Source organism: Urocampus carinirostris, chromosome 6, assembly GCF_059441175.1.
Source record: "Urocampus carinirostris isolate Australia breed hairy pipefish chromosome 6, RoL_Ucar_1.0, whole genome shotgun sequence".
NCBI lineage: Eukaryota > Metazoa > Chordata > Actinopteri > Syngnathiformes > Syngnathidae > Urocampus > Urocampus carinirostris.
In genome coordinates, this window is record NC_142354.1 from 10,093,371 (window position 1) to 10,118,551 (window position 25,181).

The window sequence follows — 25,181 nt, forward strand, 5'->3', positions numbered from 1 at the left end:
ATTTCCTCTGTTCATCATCTAAGTTTTTTTCTTCTTTCTTTTTCTTCTTTCTCTTGTACCTCTTCCTTTTTTTGATTAATTCTACTACTCCCTTGACATTTCTCCCCTTTTTCTTCTAATAATTGTATCTTCTTCTACCACTTTATATTGAATTATGGTTGATCTTTTTCTCTTTCATCTTCTTCTCTTACTTCTACCACTTCTTATCTATCTACAACTTTTTTATCATTTTCTATGTCTACGTCTTTTGCGTTTCACAATTCTACTCATTGTTTCTTTTTGCTTGATGGTTTTGTAATATTATTGTTATTGACGACCACTGAGGGAACACTAATTTCAAGGAGATTAGATGCAGAACTCCATGGTAAAGATGGAATTAACGACTTAAAAGAGGAAAAATAGGATTTATATTCAAATATTAGGACAAATAAGTAAGAGATTGGCCTAAAATGTAAGCTTATCAAAACAATAGTACAATAAAGAAAACATTAGCAGCAGCATAATTCCAAAATACGAGTAAAGAGATACAATTTGAATATATTTTTTCTATATTTTCCATGTCTATCAATAACCCTAAAGAAGAAACGGTCTCTGAGCCCAATTGTCATTATTTTAATAACAGCGTGATTGAAAATATTTACAAATAAACGGAGTATACTATTGTTAAATGATAAATGTTGTGACATTGTTTTATTTAAGGTGATTAAAATACAGATTTGTATGATTTATTTGGATCCGAGTCCCGCCACTCCTGCGAGGCCTCTGCGTGAAAACATTCACGGTGTAAGGACGTCATCTAGCGGCAAAGAATATTTCCTCATTCACAACTACTTGACACATTTATAAATAATACCATGGATTCAATTTTTATCTTTAATTTCTTATTTTATTCCCAATACATTAACACAAAAATATTGATTTGAGGGTGATTCAAAAGGTGATATTACCAAAATAAACTTTGCTAAATAAATGAATTAAATTAAAGATAGATGATGCATTTCTGTGGCATGTAAGGGGTTTTTAATTTTAGAATTAAAAAACAAGGTGAGGAAACAGCGCGTTTTTATTTACAGTAAACTAAATGAAAGCTGATGTGATACTTTTTATAGTTTTTTGGGGTTTTTTTTTTACATTGTGAAAAACGTAAACCACGGTGCAACTGAGAAAATTCTACTTTAAAGTATATCTTCTGAAAAATTTGCTCGAATAAGAACTAAAAACACATTGCAGTCTATTGCAAACGACGACATTCATTTATTTTATAGTTTTTTATAAGAATCTGATTGAAAAAACATTTTGACGTGTGCATTAAAATTAATTTTTTGATATATTTTTGTAATAGTACAGGTACTGCAATTTTTTATATTATTAGATGTAATACTATATTCTTGCCACAAGAGGGAAGTAGAACGTTGATTTAAACTTTTCGTGATACCTAAGTTAGTCGGTAGGATGCCTTAACTACTAAGGTGGTAGGGGCACCATTCCCTGTGGTGTGTCTTGGGCAAGTACAGCCTGGTGGCGCCCATCCTTCTCTAGGCCAGCATGTGTTTTGTCTAGTATTCAAAGCAGTTTTTTTAACCAAATGAAAGTTTTTTCATACCACTAGGAGGCACAATATATCACACATTATACTTTTAACTCTAAGGTCGTTATCACTCTTCTTTTTTCTTCCTCGTTATCAAGAACTTTCTTGGGACACGTTTTAACGTAAAAAAAGGAAAGAAAACACACTAAATCACAATAAAGTTTCAGCATGTGTTGTCAAGACAAATGATACGGGTGGGTGATATTGTTTTTTTATATGAAATGATCTGCATTTATATAGCGCTTTTCAAGTCAATGACTTCCCAAAGCGCTTTACAGTGTGCTTCACATTTCCCAATAGCAGCCTTGTATTGCAGCCATGTAAGAAGCTAACCTGCTTATTGGGGGTATTAGGTGTTCAGTGTCTTACCCAAGGACACTTCGACATGTAACATGGACAAGCTGGGATTCGAACTGGGATCCTTTGATCCCAAGACGAGCGCTCTACCTCCTGAGCTACTGCCGCCCCAACTTTATATGATCCAATCCAAGTAAATAGATGGCACAATCGACCCTATACCCATACTTTTTTAAATTTCAAATTTTAACAGCATAAAGAAATAAATGTTAATATTTTTATTACAACAGTTCCAGGACCAAAGCCAAGAGAGTCAAACTAAAGAAAGAAATAATAGTACAGTGGAACCTCGGTTCTCGACCATAATCCGTTCAAAAATAATGTAAATAGTTTTAATCTGTTCCAACACCCTGAATGTTTTATCTTGAATGTTTAACGTAAACATGAAGCTAACCCAGGCTAATCGTACGTTCGCGTTAGCGTAATCTTCCATCGAAAGATGACGCTAACATGAACGCGTAAAAAATAAATAAAAATCAGGTCGTTTACAAGACATTTAGCACCCGGGTCTCCACAACAGGTGGTGAGCAGTTCATTGGAAAGGGGGCTCCGTTCCAACACCATGAATGTTGGGCTCCGTTCCAACACCCAGAATGTTTTACTTGAATGTATAACGTAATTATGAAGCTAACCCAGGCTAATCGTACATTCGCGTTATTATAATCTTCCGTACGAGAGATTACGCGAACATGAACGTGTAAAAATAAAATAAAGGATAAAGAAAAGAATTATGAATAGGATTTCTTACCTTTGTGGTGGTCAGCAGAAGGCGCAGGTGGAGTAGTTGTACACACTACTTTTCTTTTTTTACCTGTAGCAACTTTGCTGCCTGCACTGCCTTTCTTCGGAGGCATAATTAGGGGCTAAAACACTTCGTACACCTATATTAATAGCGAAAGCAAAACGAAGGACAGTTGGTCAAGAAAAGAGCGATCTACACCCGTACGCCGCTCAGCATCGCACCCTAGCGTACGCACTCACGCATTACCGGCGTTCCGACTCCGATTTTTTGACCGAACAGCGAAGCAAGAATTTCTCGAAATTTTTGGTCGGACTCCTATTTGTTCGAACTGAGAGGCGTTCGAAAACCGAGGTTCCACTGTACTGTAAAACAATGTTCAGTAGAAAACTAAAATATCTTTTGTTGCCCAATGTTTTGAAGATATTGTCAGTCGTGCAAAAAAGTGTCGATTGTCCATGTTCATGTTTTTGGTTGCAGGTTTATTTAAACATTTTTACATGTGTTTATGTAAACATGTGGTGTTGCCATAGTAGCCGACCATTTTTTTTCCTTACAAATTACATCTGGCATTGTGTTTTTCTGTAGTCTGCGTTGTGCTTCCTGTTTGCCCCTGTCATTTTTTAGCTTCTGGTAGGGGCGGGCACGTCGATTTAGCCTTCTTCTTTGCCTGGCAGGCAGGATGCAGCAGCGAGAGAAGCAAAAGTGTGCCTGTCAGTCACACATCCAGGCATAAACTCGCTTTTTGGATCGATCCGCCTGTCCCTACCAAATGACGCTAGCCGACAGGGCCACAAATCTTGCTTGGTCTCGCGTTCAAGTTTGTTACAGTTTCGTTTTTTCGAATACCAAAGAAAAAAATACTTCAATTGTTTGGTCAAATACCGATTTGTTTGTTTAGCCGTTCGAGTACCGAGGTATTCATTTACATTTTTGCTCTATAAAAATGATTTAGTTCCCCTATCATCCGACCCCAAATATTTGACCATTCATCAAGTGAGGATGGATGAATACACGTCATTGTCCACTTAAAAAACTTTATTAATAACTTAACAACCATACAAAACAAAATATCCGTTTCGCAAACCAGTTTGAGTGCAATTCCATAATATTATTTCCAGTTGAGTGAGTCAAAAAAGGATGCACATCTCATACACATTTGAAATACTTCTCTCTATTTCGGATTATCGTTTCGTTTGACAAATTTAGAAATCATTGAACTTAATTTTGTTAGGCCATTCAATTCTACTGGATGATGAATACATATTTTCAAAATGTTATTTGTCCATCAATGAAGTTTCACCGTCACGCAGATCATTTGCAGAACAAACATAACAACAAAAATCAAACATGCTTAATAAACAGTTGAGGCAGTGTAACGGCATCCAACACATCATCTCTAATATCTCACTTAATCACTGGCCCTTTAAGGTCGCTGTGTTAAATCACACACATGTGGTGTCACAGAGTCAAATGAATAGCACAGGAAATGTTTTGAAATGATTTATAACTGAGTTGTTTGGATCGGGAGCCAAGCCTGCTGATGATCCGTGCAATTTACATAGCATAGGCTTGTTTTTTAAAGAGACAGTGTGTACTAATCCACCACTAAATGTCGCCGTTTTTTTGTAGGTCAAACAAAAAATGTTCGCTAAAAAGCACAAGTAAGAATACAAACTACGGTACGGAGATTAAAAGAGACTAAACTGTGCTTTTTTTTGCCTCTTTTTTCTGCTAAGCCTTTTTTTTGTTTTTATTTCTTATTAGTATTTTAAAAAAGTGCACATTTATATGATAGCTTTATCATTTTTGTGAATTATTTAAATCAATATTTTCTGACACACTGTCACTTTTCTGAGCTACGGCACACCTTTTTACCGAGTTAATCTTGAAGAATGAAAATAAAAATTCACATTAAGTTAGATTAATTTCAAAATGCTAAACGTTCCTTTTTTAGTCATTCATTGACAACATTTTACTAATTTTAAATACAAATAAAATAACACATGTCAAAAAAGATAAATTAAAAGAATAATTAATGTTACCTTTGTTTCTTGTAAAATAAGATTAAAAAAACCCTTCTTTGAAATTATGAAAAACACTTCACTTCAAAGAATTACGATATTTTCACTTCTATTTGTAGTAAAAAATGCATAAATAAAAATCTCAATAACAAAAATATTTGTCAGTTGAATATTGTATTATTTTTGGTGCACGTGGAAACATCATCGTCAAACAATATTAGTCATTTGAATTACTTACTTAGAGTACTTGATGAGCAATTACATTGGTAAAATAAAGAAAGACAGCACCTTTATTAATAATATTAATTATTTTTCTTCTTTTTGGACACTTTTTTTCACAGCACACCAGCTTAGCCTAGATGGTAGTGTGCCCGCTTTGAGACTGGGAGGTCGCTGGTTCGCGCCTCGGCCGAGACATACCTAATTGGTATAATGGCGGCGCCCTCTGTTGGCTGCGGCTGCATCGACTCGCTACAACGGGTCAGGTGTATCGACATTTCGTTCTGTGTACATTGTTACAAAGAATGACAATACAAAGGATATTATTATTATTATTATTATTATTAAGAAACACTGCTTCAGTGTCTCATTTTCACTTGCTTTTACTGCCCCCTACAGGATGCAAATAGAACAGCACTCTGACTTTCACAAATTGTTTCGGGTTGTAAAAATTCCTGGTTGGAGCCGAAACGAAAGGGTACCTTTAAGTCCGAGTTCAATGACACTCCGAGGTTGAGCTTTTTCTCCACCTTAGGGAACATCCGTGTCCCTGATCTACCTGACGCACTCTTGCGCTGACGGACTTCGTGGCTCCTCGTTTTCGCTGTCGTCCAATTCGGGCAGATCTCCCCACAGGAGCAAATTGAGACCTGGAAACGTGGAAGAAGGTTCGAGTAATCTAGGGGCGGGGCCCTCATTTCCACACAGAAAGTAAGGCAAAATCTAGTACAGTAGACCTCGATGATATGACATCACTTTGTTCCGAGGAAGGGGATTGCAAAGTGAAATTGCTGTATAGAAGGGGTAAAACCCTATGCTAATTAGCTGATGAGTTCCAAACCAATATAAAGTTGGTATTTATTACAAAATTAAACAGCTTGATAAATAAACATGAAATTGAAATGCAAAGAAATAAATTCATTGTATTTTAATTTTGGTGTGACGAGACTTGAGATGGTATAGTAGAGAAGCAGGTGGATGCAGAAGGGGGATACGGCGATGGGAGATTAATAAATTATACACTGCTAATGTTCACACTGTACCAGTAAATGGTTCAGAAAATGCTTCTGTCCTTTCTGAATCAATGCAGAGTGTCGCCACACACATGACACAACATCACTGTGGCTGATTGGCTGAACCAAACACAACATTTACAGACTCCCTATCAAAATAACAGCGTCAATGACAAAGTGACTGTAGAAATATGCTGTTTATTACGACTCCTCCTTTGATGTGCTTCTGTGGGAGCTCACTGACTAGGACCGGATTGGAGGAGCAGACAATCTTGAAAAATTGTTGACACCCAAGTGCGGTAATAAAAAATACTGATGGAATCATCTCATATAAACATTTTATGAGGAATACCTGGAATATGACAATATTACCATATTTTTTAATGTTTAAAAATTTTGACAACAACAAACAACCCATGCGGTAATTTTTGATCCCACATACGCATCCAGGGGTTGTACTAGTGACCAATGTTCCCTGTAATTTTCCAGGGGTCTGAGCGTTCATACAAAGTTGGTGAGCAACGCTTGAAACAACAGTGAGCAACAGCAATCCCAAGTGTGGCAACTAAGTCATTATCAAACATGTCCAAAACTTGACATCAACTTACATTTTGCTGAGTTTCCGGCAATGCAAAATTATTTTTATCTTTTGAATAAATTGACTCGTGTATTATTGCAAAGATTTTAGGGCCTACAAACGTCATTTGTTCTTACAATTATTTCACAAGATATCCATTTCTTTTATTTCCTGATATATTTTGTCGCATAATATTAACATTTTGGGAGCCTTATTTAGTCGCTTGTACAGAACTGTACTTAATCACATTTTTTTAGTGGAAGTACAATGTTGGCAACAAGATTCACTTGATATAATGGGAAATTATTTGAATGCAACACAAGCTTTTTCTTCTTTTTTTCCCCGTGTTTTTTTCTACTTTTTTTTTTAATTCCTTTAAAAAAATCTCATTGTGTTTATTTTTTCCGAGCTGTTACTTTTTTATTTTTATTCTCTATTTACTTTTTTCCTACATTTCTTTCTTTTCTTTTTTTCTAAATTTTTCCTTCTTTTTTTCTCTTCCTTTTTTCTCAGCTTTTCACTACTTTTTCATTTTGGTATTTTTTTTCTTTTTTGTTCCATTCCCCCCTTCCTTTAAGTCATTTTGTGCATAATTTTACAAAATATTTGGTCATGTTGGGATTAAAGAAGCAAAAACAACCTGAAGAGCCATTTAGGACCCTTGTGCGCTGGCTTGATTTTCTTGTGCGCTGAGAATGTGTGAGCAGTGCGCAATTGCGCACGCGCGCAGCTTAGAGGGAACACTGCTAGTGACAGGGCTGTCGAGTCAAGTCATGTTTATTTGTATAGCCCTTAATCACAAAGAGTCTCAAAAGGCTGCACAGACGACAGATCATTGCAAACCATAGACTACTATGACACCATCCCCTGATCTAAAACCTACATGAGAGCAAGGGAAACCTCAGCATGAGGAAAATTAAGAAACCTTGAGAAGGGACTGGGGCAGCACGGCGGCGCAGTGGATAGCGCATGTGCAGCACAGTTCATTTCTTGGGAACCTCCTGCTGGGGTTAAATCCAGCTCCAGACTTCCTGTGCGGAGTTTGTATGTTCTCCCCGTGCTTGCGTGGGTTTCCTCCGGGCACTCCGGTTTCCTCCCACATTCCAAAAACATGCATTTCAGGTGAATTGACCGGTCCAAATTGTCCCTAGGTGTGAATGAGCGAGTGAGTTGTCTGTCCCCGTGTGCCCTGCGATTGGCTGGCAACCAGTTCAGGGTGTCCCCTGCCCACTGCCCGATGATTGCTGGGATGGGCTCCAGCACCCCCGCGACCCTACTGAGGATAAGCGGTGTAGCTAATGAGATGAGATGAGAAGGGACTGCACGTGAGGTGAGTGAGGTAATCCCCTTTCTAAGATGACCAGGCTGCAATGGATGTTGTAAGAACAAATACAGATACTGTCAGACTGTTGAGAAGCCACTTTTGGCAACACCTAGACATACCCTTAGAAATATGTGTAAAATACTAATGGTTAGTTTTTTTCTGATTGTAATCAATTTTGACCTGGGACCAGGTAAGGCTGAATGCTAACGTCCCACCTGTTTTCCATCTAGGATGCCCATGCTACACTCATCTGCATTAGGCAAGAATAAAAACCTTCTATTTCAGTGTGTTCCAAATTAGATTACTCAATGTTAGTAGTGATTATTTCAGTTGGGGACAAAACTTCAGTGTTCACTTTTAAAAGAGACCAAAACCGTCCAGATTCTCCAAACGGTTCAAGGACAGCATTCAATTTACTTGGAGTACGTCTTGGATTGGGATTTTAGGTGAACTTCACCAGAACGGGAGCTTTGTTAGGGTGGCTATCTATTAATCTTGAAAAAGAATTCAAGAGCGTTCTCCATTCGGGCCCCAGTGCTGTGGAATGCTCTTCCCCCTGAGATTCGATCTGCAAACTTCAGTGGAAATGTTTATATCTAAGCTTAAAACACACTTCTATTCTTTAGCATATGAATAACCTATATTTTATGTTGACAATATCTGTGTATTATTTGTTATTGCAACATACGTTGCAGCATGGTCATCCTGGCCTCACATGCCGTCCCTTCTCAAGGTTTCTTCATTTGTCTCATGTTGAGGTTTTTGAGTTTTTCCTTGCCATCATGTAGGTTTTAGATCAGAGGATGCTGTCATAATAGTCTGTGGTCTGTGCAGCCCTTTGAGACTCTTTGTGATTAAGGGCCAAACAAATAAACATGACTTGACTTGAGGTTTTTCCTTGCCCTCATGTAGGTTTTAGATCAGGGGATGGTGTCATAATAGTCTTTGGTTTGCAATAATCTGTGGTCTGTGCAGCCCTTTGAGACTCTATGTGATTAAGGGCCAAATAAATAAACAGGACTTGACTTAAAAAAAATGCAGTGTCTTGCGATTACACAATCGCAGTACGTCACATCGCAATATCGATAAGATTTCGGTTTATCATGCAGCCCTACTCTATAGTTCTTTGTATTTTATTCTTAATTGATTTTATTCATTCTTCAGCTAAAACCGTTTAACAATGGAAACAACATCACTAGTGTTAGTGTTTGAAGGGACCTGTTGAATCCAGCCTGTTGAGAGTAGAAACTGCATCACAGTTGAACATCCAGAAGTGTCCGTTGTTGCAGGAGAGCAGGCACGGTTTGCAGGGGGCCACCACGTGATAGCCCACAACGTTGCCGCTGCGCCGGAAAACAAAGCACAAATGCGACTCAGCGGTTTTCGATTCACATGAGTGGAAAGTGCGGACTCCGCTCCTGAGGTTTGTTTTCAACTCGGACATGACAACAACCGAGGAGAAAGGTTGCAATCGAAACGGGGTGCTTAATCGTTTGAATTTGCTCTCACTTAAAAGAAAATCCTGCATTTGAAAAAAATTTAAAATGGTGCTGCAATGGACACTGTATCAGAAATGAAGTTTTAGGGGTGATAATAGACAATAAATTAAGCTGGAAAACACATCAGACACATACAAACTTAAGTATCTAAAAGCATTTCAATAATTAAAAAAGCCAAATTCATTTTAAACTATAATGCATTGTATTTATTCTATTGTTCTCTAGTTCTGCCATACTTAACATATCATGCAGAAGACTGGGGCAATAATGACAAAAGTTCACTACAGCTCCTTTTTATCCTCCAAAAACGTGCAATTAGAACCATACACAGGGTAGGATACCGAGATCATACTAATATTTTATTCCTGCAGTCCAAATTATTAAAAGTGGATGATTTAGTAAAATTTCTCACTGCACAACTACTATATAAGGTCAACAAAAACATAGTGCCAGAAAACATCCATAAGTTATTCATTCGGAAAGAGGGAAATCATAAATTAAGGGCTGTAGTAAATTCATAATCCCAAAGGTGAGAACCACCAGGAAAAGTATGTGTGTCTCTGTGTGTGGAGTCAAACTTTGGAACAATTTACGAGATCAAACAATGTCCAACTCTTCACTTGTTCAAATTTAAATACAAAAAAACATTACTGGCGGAATACAGAGATGAAGAAAATGGGGTATGAGTGATACGAGAGATTGGGAATAGTGCGTTTACAACTATGGTTAACTTTGTTGTTATTGTTACTATTATTATATCATAACTGTTATTATTGCTATCGTTGTTATCATTGGTGTCACATTGATATTTAGTGACTAGTAGGATTATAACGTTGAGGGATGGGTACTATGAAGATTAGTGTATAAAATATGTGACTGTTGTTATTATATTTATTGATATCTGACCTATGTAATATGTAATATCTGTGATATTTTGTTATATTAGACACAAGAGGAGCTATCTGTAAAATGTATTTAATAGGGAAGATGAAGGGGTAGGGAAAATAAGCGTCTGCTTCTTACGACCCCTTTTTGAACATGTTATGTTAACATTATTTTGTTGTTGAGACATCGTTTATGTCCTGTTTTTATTTTAATGTTTGAAATAAAGTTTTCATTCATTCATTTATTCATTCATTCATGTAAGGAAAACTTGACACGCAAACCCACTCATTTATTACTTCGATAGTTCTTTTGTCTCAGTAAACTTACTGCACGTGTCGAAGCGGATACACTGGGGGTTATATTAAAAATGTCACTTGCACGTACCACTTGAGACATGCAATATCTCTCAATTTGCACTTGCAGCTGTCGGTCGAGTAGCAACTTGCCACAAAATCAACGGTTCTGTCGGGTAAAACAAAAGCAAGGTTTAGAGGTCTTCATCCAGAAAATAAACTTCAATTTAATTTGTAAATGTCCGCATTTATATAGCACTTTTAAAGTCAATGAAGACCTCCCAAAACACTTTACAATGTGCTTCACATTTACCCATTCACACACACACTCACACACCAATAGGGAGTCAGCCATGCAAGGCGCCTACCTGCTTATTGAGGGAATTAGGGATTCAGTGTCTTGCTCAAGGACACTTCGACATATGATCCCAAGACGAGCGCTCTACCTCCTAAGCTAATGTGTAGTATGATATTTTGCCAAAATTTGAGTGGCAGTAGCTCAGGTGATCAAGAGGTCGAAGGTTCGATTCCCTGCTTCCCATATTATATGTCGAAGTGTCCTTGAGCAAGTCACTGAATTCCTAATGCCCCCGATAAGCAGATGGTTGCCTTAACATTACATAGATTCTGGGTTCGCGGACCATCACCTGGACCTGATGCATGTCATCATCTGTAGCCTTTAGAATGTAACATGTAAGTAACTGTGATCAACGGCTATACCAGGAGTCAGGAACATATGGCTTGCAAGCCAAGTGTAGCTCTTTTCATGAGCACAGATCAAATTTACTTTTCTAATGTATTTTGGCCGTAAGTAGAACACTGTGTTTCTACCACTAGCAGCAGGAGTGCTGCGATGCTTTTCTACTTTCAAGGTTGATAAGAATAAACATCATAAGGATTCTTACATGTCTTCCTGCTAATTATATGCAACAGAATACACATGTCCGTTTTACATGTGTCTTCTACTACCATTTCTTGGATATCATTTTAAACATATAGTTCGCGCAAGATGTGAAAACCAGACGAATGATCAATAAATTAAGACTTTTATGAGGAATATTTACAGATTTAAAACATGTTGAATATTTTCATCTAGAAAACAAAATTATTTGGACGCGTTCTAAGGGATGGGCAGGGCACCTGTTTGATCGATAAATAGATACTTTATTCATCCTCGTAGAGAGATTGACACTTCCAGCAGTATCCTTGTGTTGAAAATAAAATCAAAATAAAATAAAAGAAATAGAATACAGAAATACCCAATATAATGCGTTGATATAGAGTATTTAAATAGTGCTGCATAAAATACACACTGTAATAAGAATATAGTAGGGTTCCATGGTCAATTTTCGTGTGTGTTTTTTGCTACTTTTTCCTTTTCTTTGTTTTTGTGTATGTGTTTGTTTTGCTGTCGGTCACCCCTTTCGAGGGATATCACTAGGGTAGATAGATAAATAAAACAGAATGGAGGACCACTCACTTAGTAAATTGTCACTATGTCACATAGTTGAATATAAATACAATACCGTATCCTTCTCGGTTGCAGTATTTAGTGACATTTTTATAATGAACTCTGCTAACACCTTGTTTTGAAACCATTATTTGTGACAACTGCTTGTCAAAAAAACCTCAACCTTCTGCTGGAGGAAAGCACATTTTAAACTGTATATTTATTGATATGGGGCGCAGTGTTTGGCATGATTAATATTTCAAATATTTCATCAAATCAACAAACGTCACATACTGGAATAAACGCCTGGAAGAATTAGCCTGTTTAGAGATCAAGTTGGGCAACTTGGTTTAATTCTTCCGGTCTTCCGATGACCAGACTCAAGTCTTCAGCTGGTACAAAATGCTGCAGCGAGGCTTTTAACAAGGACAAAAAAGTACGATCACATCACCCCAATTTTGGCTAACCTGCATTGGCTCCCTGTTAGCCTAAGATGTGATTTTAAGGTTCTCCTATTACTAAACAAAATCATACATGGACTTTCCCCCTCATATCTTTTCAGATCTGATTTCCCCCTATGTCCCGGCCCGAAGCCAAGAAGTGTTCCGCTGGTTCGAGAGCGTTCTCCATCCGGGCACCGGTGTTGTGGAATGGTCTTCCCCCTGAGATCCGATCTGCAACCTCAGTGGAAATGTTTAAATCTAAGCTTAAAACTCACTTCTACTCTATAGCATACGAATAACCTAAACGTCTTATATGTAATAACTTGTGAAGCCCTTTGAGACTATTTGTGATTAAGGGCTATACAAATAAAAATGACTTGACTTAATTCTGTCTTAATAGATATGGCGTGGCTCTCACCGAAAGGAACCCCTGGGCATTACAAATCAAAGTGACTTGACTAGAATAGCACGTACTTGTTTGGAGGTATATCCGTGGAATAGAGCTGAACCTCTGTGTCTGCAAGAAGCACGACTTTCATGCCCCTGGTGCACAACACATGATCACAAAAGATGCAGTTGACCTGGGCAACGCACTTGTTTTTAAAGCTGGGGTTGGACGTGGACATGGTCGTCCTGCGTCGATTCTGCATGGAAATCAACACCTCGACTTTGCAGGCTGAAAAGGAAAAACGAATCGAGAGGGTTTCTCTTGAGTTTATTGATGAGGGTGTGTTTATTTACCATTCAGTTCCCAGGCCACGGTCGAGAAACCGCAGCTAATGTTAGCTTTTTGTGGATAGCTTTTCTGGTTAAAGATAAGCGCAATATTGCGTGAGTGTGTGAAAACTTAATAAATTGACTTCATAAAAAGATACCGGTAAGTTTAATATTAAAATCAAGCGTCGAATACGATTTTCTTACGCTCGCAGCTCCGCGTCCATACAGCTGTCGTCAAATGCTAAACAAATAGCCGTCAGGTTTGTTTACAACTTCCTGACAGTTCGACCCACTTCCGGAAACAATCTTTGAATAAAAAGCAGGCTCGACGCTGATTGGACAAATGCTACAAAGGCGCGTACGATTGGCCAGGCTTCTCGTCATGCTGAAATTGAATTGGTTAATATAAACCTTTTTTCCATTTTGGGGTATTTGTTTATTTTGTAATATTATGTTTATTCAAACGTGCTTGAAAAAAAATACACGACGAAAAATAATATGCATAGATTAAGCTGTGGTCGTTATCTAGCTCCAGCGCTTGTGAATGCCAATTGGTTTTATAACACGTCAGTCATTTTGATAAGCCAATTGCAGTGTAAAACCTGTCCCTAACGTTATTAAAATGGGCGGTGCTGCGTTCATCAGTGGACAACGTTTTTGTTTTGTTTTTTCAAACCCAAAATATAAAATACTACAACATATTAGATTTAGTTGACTTATTATAGACCACTGTTTTGAGTTTAATTGTTGCTGAAGGTTAAAGGAAAGAGTTATTCGTCCCTCGGTGACTACTTCCGGTTTTAGTTGGATGTCAGGCAAACTTCAAAATATTGTTTGAAAAGTAATCTCATGTCCGTGCATTCATTTCTTTCATACTAAAACCGAGGCAGGGTTGCAAATTTGCACTTAAATAAACAAAAAGATATGAGAAATAATATTTCTTTTCGCCACGAGATGACGTTTGATTACTTCCGGGTTTGGTTAGCGGACAAAAAAACTTTCAAAAGTAGTTTCTAAAAAGGTTAAACAATGATCCCAACTCCGTAAGTTAATTTATGACTAGATTGAACTAAATTGGCGATGCATTTTCCCACTCAAACGAACTAAGACATAAAATAAAGCACAGAATGTTTTTCGCGTGGTGACGCTTTTGACTACTTCCGTTTTTAGTTCGCTGTCATGGATACTTAAAAAAATAAAAGAAAATACCGTTATAAAAGTATTAACGCCTGGAAAAACGAATACCACGTTTCAATATGGAAACTCGAACATTCAAAACATTACAAAACCTTTTGTTTCTTTAAGTGAATCACAAAAAGCCCTTTGGAGTCCCGCATCCAGGAAGATCCAGCCCCCCTCCCTCACTTCTTCATGTGGGGCGGGCTTGCAGATCACTTCAGGCGGGACCAAGAAGGCGAGAGGACGTTTCTGGTGCTCCAACTGACAAGTTATCGCCCATTTTAAAAGGTAGCAAAAGGGGGGTGACGCAGCCCCCCTTTAATCTAGCAACGCTTTGCTGCACGCGCGCGGAAATCGTGCACGTAACGCCCCAACTTGCAATGCACTAACCGAGACAATACAACGGACTGAGACACATTTTTTCGTCCCCTCCCATCTGGATCTCAACGTGGGTCTTCTTTTCATCGCCCGTAGAAATCAACTCTGTGTGGACAAGTGGTCTGATCTCCAAACCCTAAACCCAGCCATGACGTCCCCGGCTAAATTCCGAAAGGACAAGGAGATCGTGGCCGAATATGAAACTCAAGTTAAAGGTAAAACTTTTAGTTTTTGATGCAATGAAAAACGTCGATTTCGCGCACCAGTGAACCGGAGTAATCGTAGCATGTGCTCGGCAACAAAAGACCCGAAAGAGGGGGACAGAATCACGCCCATGGTAGGGGTGATGTTGACCACTACCGGTGTGGAAGCTGGCGCGTTTTTTCTCTTGCACGACTCGACAAGCAGAAATTCTTTGCAGTTTGGACACTGAACGAGACGAGCAGGGCGTTTTCTTTGGCGTCTGCGCTGCAGGCTTGCTTATGTGTCGAAACACATGTTCTCCGATGTGCAATCTTTGAATTTGTGGTGTTGATTTAACACATGCGTGGTGTTGAAGTGAGTTAAGGGGGCGATTGGTGCGTTTTGTGGATGCTTCTGTCGTCAGGCAGGAAGTCTGCGCACCCCTGAGCCACTTTATTAGGCACACCTGCACCATCTGTTGACGCCCCGATGCCAAAAACAATCTGCTTTTTGAAAAATAATGCACATTGACAATATATTTGTTGTTGTTGTTGCCATTGGAAATAAACGCGGGAGTACAGTACACCCTTGGTATTTCATCTTGAATGCGTTCTGCAAGGTGATATTGTCGTATGGCGGGAATAGAAACCTATAGTACTTACCTAATGCGTTCCGTATGTATGAATGAATGAAAACTTTATTTCGAAGATCAAAATAAAAACAGAACAAAAGCAATAACTCAACAACAAAATAAACTTACATAATATCTTCGAAAAGGGATAGTAAGAAGTAGATGCTTATATTCCCTACCCCTTCATCTTACCTATTAAATACACCAATGATAATAACAACAATATTAATAATATTAATAGTAACAGTTATGATATAACAATAGCGACAATAACAACAAAGTCAACCATAGTTCTAGACGCACTATTCCCAATCTCTCGTATCACTCATACCCCATTTTCTTCATCTCTGTATTTCGCCAGGAATGTTTTTTTGTATTTAAATTTGAACAAGTGAATAGTTGGACATTGTTTGATCTCGTCTTGTAAATTGTTCCAAAGTTTGACTCCGCACACAGACACACACATACTTTTCCTGGTTGTTCTCATCTTTGGGATTATGAATTTACTACAGCCCCTTAATTTATGATTTCCCTCTTTCCAAATGAATAACTTGTGGATGTTTTCTGGCACTATGTTTTTGTTGACCTTATATAGTAGTTGTGCAGTGAGAAATTTGACTAAATCATCCAATTTTAATAATTTGGACTGCAAGAATAAAATATTAGTATGATCTTGATATCCTACCCTGTGTATGGTTCTGATTGCACGTTTTTGGAGGATAAAAAGGGGCTGTAGTGAATAAAAAGGGTAAAAACATTAAAAATGACATCCGCTCAACCTCCACCAATTACTTCCCTTATTATAGATGGTATGCGTCATTTGAGTTGTCCCTTAAAAAGTTGGAAGTTAAATATTTTTTTAATTCAAAGAGCCTCGCTGTCTTCCCCGGGTTCATACAGGTGCTTGAAATTCTTGAAAATGTTTAGATTTGAAGGATCAAAAAGTGCTTGAATTTTAGGTGAAGTGCTTGTAAGCTTGAAGTTGTTGCCAGCTTTCTCAACGAGTCTGCTAAAAAAATGACACAGACACTACTCTGGTGGCTTTGCTTTACCATTGCATTCGTTCTTCAATCAGGATTAACTGTAGCTGTCATCAGTTTGTATGACCTTATCCTGTGAAGCGTCATTGCCTCCTATGGGTCACGCCCAAGAGGACAGGTGCATGCTACACCTGAACAAGGGACTATGAAATGGGTATAGTGCAGGTATTACATATGAATTATGGAAATTTATGGGCCGTTCAAAAAAATGAAGTTAGTGTTTCCCAGTGCTGAATTGTTTACGGTAAGAACTTCCTGCAACAGAAAATTTGAGCTACAGTACATATTTTTACCCAACACCTTTTTGGAAGGAGAGATTTGTCTCAAAAATATGTATTCGTTCAAATCCACATATTTGTTATTTACTCAAGATCTAAAAATCTGATATCTTGATAAATGTAGACCCAATATTAAAATATGTATACATAAATCCCAGATATATTTGCGGTTCAGCAAAATACATGATTCACACCGAATTTCTTCTTTTAATAGTACGGGGAAAAAAATCAAAAATTGGCTTTGTAAGTCCTTAAAAGGTTCTTTAATTTGGCCATGAAAAATGGATTGCTAACCCTGTCTTTCTTGTTTTTTTCTGTTAATTTGTGTTCCAACAAATTCTCCGCTGACCGCTTTTATGTTATTTGTTCAGTTACAGCTAGTGTGCCTGCATTATATTTCACATAATCATCATTATGGCACTCGTCCTTTTTCTGTCCACCTGTGGGAATGTGTCTTGTCGTCCTCTTTCGTGTTATGTTCTGTTAGAGCCGGTTAGTGTGGGAACATTTAGTAGTTGCCCTCTTGATGTTTTTGTTTTGTTCTGTTAGGACTAGTTAGCCTTTCACATTTCTTTTCCTGTTTTGTTCAGTTAGTTTGTGTTGCCACGTATTCAGCCCCTTTCATGTTTTGTTCATTTAGATCTAGTGAGTTAAAGTAGCTTAGTTGTTTTTGAATTCTGAAGACCTGAAATAACTTTGATTCTCGTCTCTATACTGTCCGATACTTATTCTTTTTCTAACAGCTAATTATCTTTGCACAACTGATTCCAAAAATGAAAAGCAGTATAGAACATTTTCAGCAGGTGTGCGGTTTTGTTTCTATCATAGAACAGTAAATACTCTTATATGGAAAAAAAACCTTGATAGGGTCACCAAGGTAGACCCCAGGAACAACCATGGGCTGGTTCTGATAATAGCTGATCATTAAAGGAACATTGTGATTTTCTCGGAAATTTGTAAACGATGACAATTATTTATAGATGGTGCTGAGGAAGATGCTTTTTGTGGATGACTGAGCTGATGACTTTTTCCGGATAACGCAGTAAAAACAGAATAATGACATTGTGGTACATTTGGTATTGCACTAATCGGTAATGAAGTAATAGCTCTCAAAGATGGTCTTTTAAGAAATATCGTTTCAAGTAACTCGCACTGACATCACAATCACTGACAACTTTTGGCTTGAGTGTCTGCTTAACTGTGTCATCACTCGTCATAAGAAGAGTGTGAAGCCGCCTTGCTCAAAGGCTCTCTACGGATACCTCCGGTCTGCAGAGTGGGTCACAAGACCACTGTGAATTGGCAGTGGCGCTTTTCCCAAAACTGAGCTGAAATCAAACCCGCTTCCAGTAATTTTGGGGGCTCTGCCCAAGCATGTTGACAAAGAGATGCACTCAAACTCACTCTGTCATTAGCTTGCGAGTCGCAAATAACTGCTATCAAATAGTCTTCTTCCTTTTCATATGAGATCATCTACATTCCTGAATCTGAATTCAGGCAAATTATGTCAGTCTCACGTTATAGAAACAAGTTTTAGTTTGTTTGTGTTGCAGTGGAAAGTTTGTAAATCCCACCCTGTGGCTTAACTTGATAGTACTTTGCATGGTAATAGTTTTTCTGCTACCGGTAACCGATGAAATCTCCTTTCTGGAGACCATACAGATAACCGATTACTTTTTCCCATATATTTTTATTTGTGTCTTCATTTTTGTGCACAATTATTATGATAAAATTAAACATGTCCCCAGAAAGTAATGATAAAGAGACTAGAGCTTAATATCTCTGTCAGGCCTGGCGGCTCTTTTTTTGCCATTCCGTCCACCAAAAGGTTAACTGTACTCGCGTGGTTGCGATCCATTATCCCCTATTCCTCATGTCTTTGAGCTACGACTGGCAGCTCTGTTTTGATATGTATTTTGCCCTAAATGAACTTCAGGGCAGGAGGGCGGCGCAGTAGTTAGCGCGTGTGCAGTACAGTTCTGAGGTCATGAGATCGAGCCTCCTGTGTGGAGTTTGCATGTTCTCCCCGTGCTTGCTCTGGTTTCCTCCGGGTGCTCTGGTTTCCTCCCGCATTCCAGAAACATGCATGTTAGGGTAATTGGCCAGTCCAAATTGTCCTTAGGTGTGAATGACCGAGCTAGTTGTCTGTCCCTGTGTGCCCTGCGACTGGCTGGAAACCAGTTCAGGGTGTCCCCTGCCCACTGCCCAAAGATAGCTGGGTTGGGCTCCAGCACCCCCGTGGCCCTACTGAGGATAAGCGGTCCAGATAATGGATTGATGGATGGATGAACTGCACTCTTGTAGCCGCGATCCACTCTCCTCAATCCCATATTGCTGAGAATGGGAACCGGCAGGAGGTACCTTGTCGGGAGGTGTCTAAGTTGAAATGCGTGGTTGTGGCTGTGGTCCCATTCCCCCGGTCATCTGGTGAGAACAGGGGCTGGCAGAGTGCTTTTTTTTCTTGGATCTGGGGGCGCGGGGGGGGTGTTCTGGTCCTCATTACCCGTGCTAAACAAGGGATTGCAGTATCTCAATCAGAAAAGCTGCTATTTAGGCCAGCTGTAAAAATGTCAGCAGACCCCAAATGCCTTCATTTTTTGCTGTCGGTAGAAGCAATTTCCAGGTGTCCAAACACACAGAGCTGAAGATTGAAAGAACATCCAGCCACGGAGGTAAGAACACGGAACCTTCCGGAGAATGGACATTGCAGGAATGTTCCGTTGCGGATTGTTGTGGTTATAGTACATATCGTTACGGAATGATCTTATCATCTCGCGTCGGAAGCAGACGGAGAATTTCCTTGGAATGGAATCCAGATTCCAGACCGGGATTCTGCTTTTCAGGGAACGCTGGACGTTCCAGCACAGTCAGCGATACTGGTTTTCCAATCAAAACCATAGTCCAGGGGGAAAACGAACAGGTAGTGTTTCAGTGCACGTGAACTATCTGAAATTGAGCATCCGTTGCTGTTCCACAGCTGTTAATAAGCAGAGTAAATTCCCACGACTGCCCTCAATGAAAGCGTATTGATTGTTTTTGTGGTCTGAGACACTCGCGGCAATATGTTTGGACGTCCAGTTTGACGATGCGCTTGATGCATGGAACAAGGCGTTTGGGAATGGCGCTTCTTTTATTCTCCCAGCAGCAGAAAAGATCATTTTTCACCTTGAATGGTTCGCGTCGAACGTGCATTGGTCAACTGCATGTAAACGTTTCAAGTTTTGATAAATGCATGTATGTTTCAACTCCTCGCATCCACCTAATCTGAAATTAGAAGGAAAAAAGACTGAAAGTGTCATGCTAAGCGGAATTTTACTCTTTGATGCTTTTAAGACAAGATGTGGCGTTTATTATTCTATCTACGTGAGAGTATTTTTGCAGCGTCGTCTGCTTTACTTTGTTCAGTTAGAGCAGAGGTTGCCAACCCAAAATGTTGAAAGAGCCATATCGGACCAAAAAAAATGTATGTTTTGAGCCACCGAAAACAATACGTTTTGTATAAGCTTTCCACCCCGCTACCCTATTGAGGACAAGCTGTGCAGATAATGGATGGATGGATAAGCTTTCCAAGGAAGACAACTCATTCTGTTTGAATATAAATGGTAAATGGTCTGCATTTATATAGCGCTTTTTCAGGTCAATGAAGACCTCCCTAAGCGCTTTACAATGTGCTTCACACTTACCCATTCACACACACACACACCTACACACCAATATGGAGTCAGTCATGCAAGGCGCCTACCTGCTTATTGAGGGAATTAGGGATTTAGTTCCTTGCCCAAGGACACTTCGACATATAACATGCAGGAGCTGGGAATCGAACCTGCGACCTCTTGATCCCAAGACGAGTGCTCACCTCTGTCCAAATCAGGAGTCCCACTCAAAGCGTCGGCCTATCTTTAATACTAATTAGCGCAAAGGGAACCCACTCTAATATCTTTTACTGCATACTATGTTGTTACATGGTTGTTACTGGGTTAATAATTGGAATTAGAAAGAGAGAAAAAAAGAGAAAAAGAGAAAGGGACGGATAGAGAAATGGAAAGCAAGACAGAAAATAAAAGAGAGAAACAGAAAAAGGGAGAAACAGAAGAGAGGGAAAGTTAAAAAAAGAAAGAGATGAATATGAATAAAGTAAAAGAGACAAAGGGAAAGAAGGGTGGAAGAGAGAGAGAAAAAGGCAGAGACTAAGAGAAAATGAAAGATAGAAACAAAAAGAAAGAAAAAAAGGATGGAAGGAGAAAGAAAGAAAAACGTCAGATAAATAGGAAGTTGGGTTATTCTAACTCAGTCGACCACAAAAAAAACTTACTAGAAAATTGCAATGACCCAGCCCTGGTGTTCTCTTTTCAGAACAGGTCCGCGGGCGCCTCAGCTGTCCCTAGGGGGCGCCCTCGTGCCTGTGGGCACCACATCGGAGACCCCTGGTCTAAATCTATATTATTTGGAATGTATTAATGTTTTTGTCGTCAGTTTTCCATTATCAAAGATTTTTGCAGCAACAGGTAACCACTAGGCAGCGCCAAAGCTGAAGTTAGTTAGTGTTCCAACATATTTTTTGTTGCATTTCAAGTTTGTTTAGCCACATGTAGTTGTGCCTGCTCTTTATATTTCTTGGTCTTGTCCTGGCACTCTCATTATTGTTCTGTCCTCGTGTGGGAATATTTTATATTGGCCATCTTTTATTTTTTCTTCAGTGTGAGCTGCTGATGTTGGAACATTATGTACGGCACTTGATCTATTCATAGATGAATATGTCCTCTTGATTTAGTGTTTTGTTCAGTTAGAACTAATTAGCTGGCTTTCATGTTTTTGTTCAGTTACAGCTAGTTGGCCTGCGTTATATTTCGAGCTCTCGTCATTATGGTACACTCGTCTTTTTTTTGTCCTTGTGTGGGGATGTTCCTTGTGCCTTTTCCTTTCATGTTTTGTTCTGTTCGAGCTGGTCATTGTTGGAACATTGTGCAGTTGTTCTAACCACACTTGAGTATGTTCCCTGCGTCCAATTTAGTGTTTTGTTCAGTTAGAACTGTTTAATATTTGAACATATTCTGCGTCGTCTTACTTTTATGTTTTGTTCAGTGTAAGCTAGTTAGTGTTCCAACATATCCTATGTCATCTGTTCATATTTCATTCAATTCAAGCTTATTATTGTGCTTGCATTGTATTTTATGGCCTAAACGCACTCTAGTTCTGTCCACGATTGATAAGGTTCGTTGTGTCCTTACTTGTATGTTTTGTTCTGTTACAGCTGGCAAGTGTTGGAGCATCATGTAGTTGTTTTATCAACGCGGGCGTATTTCCTGGTGTCCACTTAATTTTGTGTAGTCGGTAAGAACTAGTTGGTGATTCAACATATTCTGCGTTGTTTATTTCATTTTTTGTTCTGTGTTAGCTAGTTATTGTTATTTTCTGTAGATATTGCCCTTTTCCAGTCATGCCAGAACATGAAAGTCAAGTTTTTAAACAGAAAACACAAATGCGGTTGTGGAAAATAATATTTTAAAAGTAATTACGAAAGTGAAGCAAGATGATATGTAACCCTGTCAAAAAATTAATGCACTTAGTTTTATTTTAGTTTGTTGCAAAAGGATAGTAGTACGTGTGGACGCGTTCTAAGGGATGGGCAGGGCACCTGTATGATGCGGCAGGGGTAAACCAGTAAAAGCTGTGTTGTGTCACCCTGACCCGAGTGACATGGCCGCTTTCTCGTGTCCCGTTTCATATGGAGGGAGGAAAGCATGACCGACTTGGGTGCCGAGGTGCCTAACTTTTTTGGGTGTTTGGGCAATTGGGTTGGCCATGGTCCAAAAATGTTTGTGTGTATTTTTGCTATTTTTTTCCCTTTTTATTTTCTTTGTTTTTGTATGTGTTCGTCTTGCTGTCGGTCAGCCCTCTTGAGGGATATGACCAAGATAGGTAGATAGATAGATGGTTAGTTTTTTTTTAATGCAAAATTTGACAAAATGCATGCATTTTCCGTTTCAAGTTTTTTTTCTCTCCTTTCAACTTTGTTGGCACAGGCAACGGAGGATAAATGTCGCCTTTGACTGGCAGACAATAGCGAAGGTGTCGACATAGCGGCGGGTTTGTCTGCAAACGGGCACGCCTCCATGTAAGACGACGCCCGGACTTGTCATTTCTGTCGGGTTTGATTGATGCGTTTGTTCATAGGGAGGAAAAAAGAATGAATGTAGAAGCATGTCGGCCAATTAAAGCATTTTATGACCCGGGATTGTTGTGACATCACCGACTCCTCTTCAGGAAAACTGAGAACCCGTCAATAAGATTCAAGAGTACGGCCTGCATAGATGCTTGCAAGTAGAACCGAAAGTGCACGCTGGTGTTCTCCAAGCCGAATTAAGGATTTGCTGACTCGGCTTAAAATAATCAGTCGGGAAGGATGTCAGTGTGAAACGGAGGCTTGAATACACAATGATTGTGCCGGGAAGCTTCCTGTCGGTACAGTACAAACCAACACGGTTGAACTCTGGACATTTGCTAACAAGCATCAAGAGCATTTCTGTTTTGCTTAGAATTTCTCACTTCTATTTTTTCCCTGCGACAAACAAAAAGGGACGCGGCTGTGCTGCCTTTTTTTTAGGCGCATCTTGCGTTTAGCAGTGGACTCAATTTGGGAGAGGTGGAAGAGAAAATGCAAGAAAACCACGTTTACATACAAGAAAACCACGTTTACATGCAAGTAATAATTCAATTTGATGTAAAAGCCATGGTTTGTACAGGTGCTTGAAACTTTCAAAAATGCCAGAATTTTATTTTGTCCTCTCGTAAATGCTTGAAATTGTTGCCGGCAGTCTGATTCGATAGACCACGCATTAAACGAAGAAAAATAAATCATGTCTGCTTAAAAATTACGCTGACACGTCTGCTCTTGTAGCTCTGCCATTGCATTTTGTATACCCTTGAGAGTAATTGCAACTGGCATTAGTTTGTATGGCATTGTCAAGGCCAAAAAGACAGGTGAAGAGACAAAGATGCCAGTACTGGAGAAATTGAAAACTGGCTTAGAAAGTACTTGATCCTAATCTGGGTTGGGGTAGTCCAGTGGGCGATAACATATAAAAACACATTTGTCTGGAGTCTCTAAAAATAAAACCCTGACATAAATGTATTGTCATAGGAAAGCAGGCTGTTGGGCATGCTTGGTGTTGAATGAATCTTCGATTGTGCTCGAGGGATTCTTGACTATAGGATGAAAATGGTGACAATAAGAAAAGGACTTTCAAAATCAGTCCAAATGCCAACCCAAATCCCCAAAAGACGAAGAGTTTATTTGAGCGCGTCTAAAAGAGACGCATACGTGGAGGCGAAACAGAATCAGCTTGACAAAAGCTGCAATGATGATTTCAGCCAGAAGATGGCTTCAGCAAGGAGAATATTTTGAATTTACATACTCTACCTTTTAAATTAAAACAAAAAGGGGTTCCATTCGATTTAGTAATTTATATATTTCATGTTTATTCGTATTTTTGTCATGTTTGTCTTCCTACAAAAATCATAACAAAAGAAAAAAAAAAGTATTTTCCGCCCCCATCTTTTTCCATTTACAAACAAATCTGAAAAAGATCCTGGAAGCTACTAGGCCTAGGGGAGCGTTAAAAGGCTGCATGGTCCTCTAGTTCCACAGGTTTCCGACCCCCAGGTTAGTCCTCTTATTTTCCATTTCTGTTTTCCCATACGTAATTCCGATTCCTTGTTTGCAAGCGTGGTTTACCTCATCTGGTTTCTATTTTCAGCTCCCACAGCTCATGGGTATATCCTTCAATATATATTGGGTACCACAATTTTATCTATCCATATATAGTGTAAGTCTTTTTGGCTGGCTACTCAAGAGGACATCTTGTAAACACACCAGATTCAACAATGGAACTCACTTTTATTGCATGCATGTAGCCGCTGGTAGAAATACAGAAGAAAATTTTGCACTCTTCATGCAGAAGTGTCATCTCAGTCCACGCCTTTTTCTGTTTCCCTTCCGCGTACGTTGGCTTCGAGCCTGCTATGCGGACCCAAACGCATCGGATCTAATCTACCGGTTGGCGTGCTGTCAAAAGACGAAGGATAAATAAAGGAATGCCGCAGAGGCGACAACATTCTGTGCTAATGGAGGCGGGGCAGGCGTGCGACAACATTAGTCGCGTCAGGCAACGGAAAAATAAACACGACGTGGAGAAGATAAATGCTGAGCGGGCGAGGGCAAAGTTCAGCAGCGAGATGCCTGCCGTTCCAGATGTTCCGCGTGATCTGATTGGGCGACAGATGTTGAAAGCATGAAGACCGAATTTTGCGCCTGCTTCTGTTTGCCGTTGTGTTGTGCGTTGTCACTTTAAAAGAAGACACCTG

At 39.2% G+C, this 25,181-nt stretch overlaps 2 protein-coding genes across 4 annotated transcripts in view; one reads left to right on the top strand and one right to left on the bottom strand.

The window, feature by feature from the left end:
- Positions 1-3,704: 3,704 nt before the first annotated feature.
- LOC148363764 (protein FAM72A) lies at positions 3,705-14,589 on the bottom strand. 3 transcript variants are annotated; one of them, XM_088337795.1, is made up of 6 exons: positions 13,333-13,362; positions 13,153-13,216; positions 12,886-13,087; positions 10,610-10,687; positions 9,060-9,184; positions 3,705-5,577 (listed from the first exon to the last, which is right to left on the bottom strand). In XM_088337795.1, exons 3-6 carry the CDS (start codon positions 13,059-13,061, stop codon positions 5,483-5,485), a joined length of 474 nt encoding a protein of 157 aa, XP_088193921.1. In that variant the 5' UTR covers positions 13,062-13,087; positions 13,153-13,216; positions 13,333-13,362; the 3' UTR covers positions 3,705-5,482. The 3 variants fall into 3 exon arrangements, with proteins under 3 accessions (XP_088193921.1, XP_088193923.1, XP_088193920.1); XM_088337797.1 differs by lacking the exons at positions 13,153-13,216; positions 13,333-13,362 and adding an exon at positions 14,418-14,589; XM_088337794.1 differs by lacking the exon at positions 13,153-13,216 and having other exon boundaries at positions 13,333-13,427.
- A 53-nt stretch (positions 14,590-14,642) lies between these two features.
- srgap2 (SLIT-ROBO Rho GTPase activating protein 2) overlaps positions 14,643-25,181 on the top strand; it is a 109,730-nt gene continuing 99,191 nt past the window's right edge. The window contains exon 1 of the mRNA XM_088337798.1: positions 14,643-14,900. Coding sequence (XP_088193924.1) covers positions 14,834-14,900 — 67 coding nt within the window. The 5' untranslated portion in view covers positions 14,643-14,833. The remainder of the gene's footprint in view (positions 14,901-25,181) is intronic.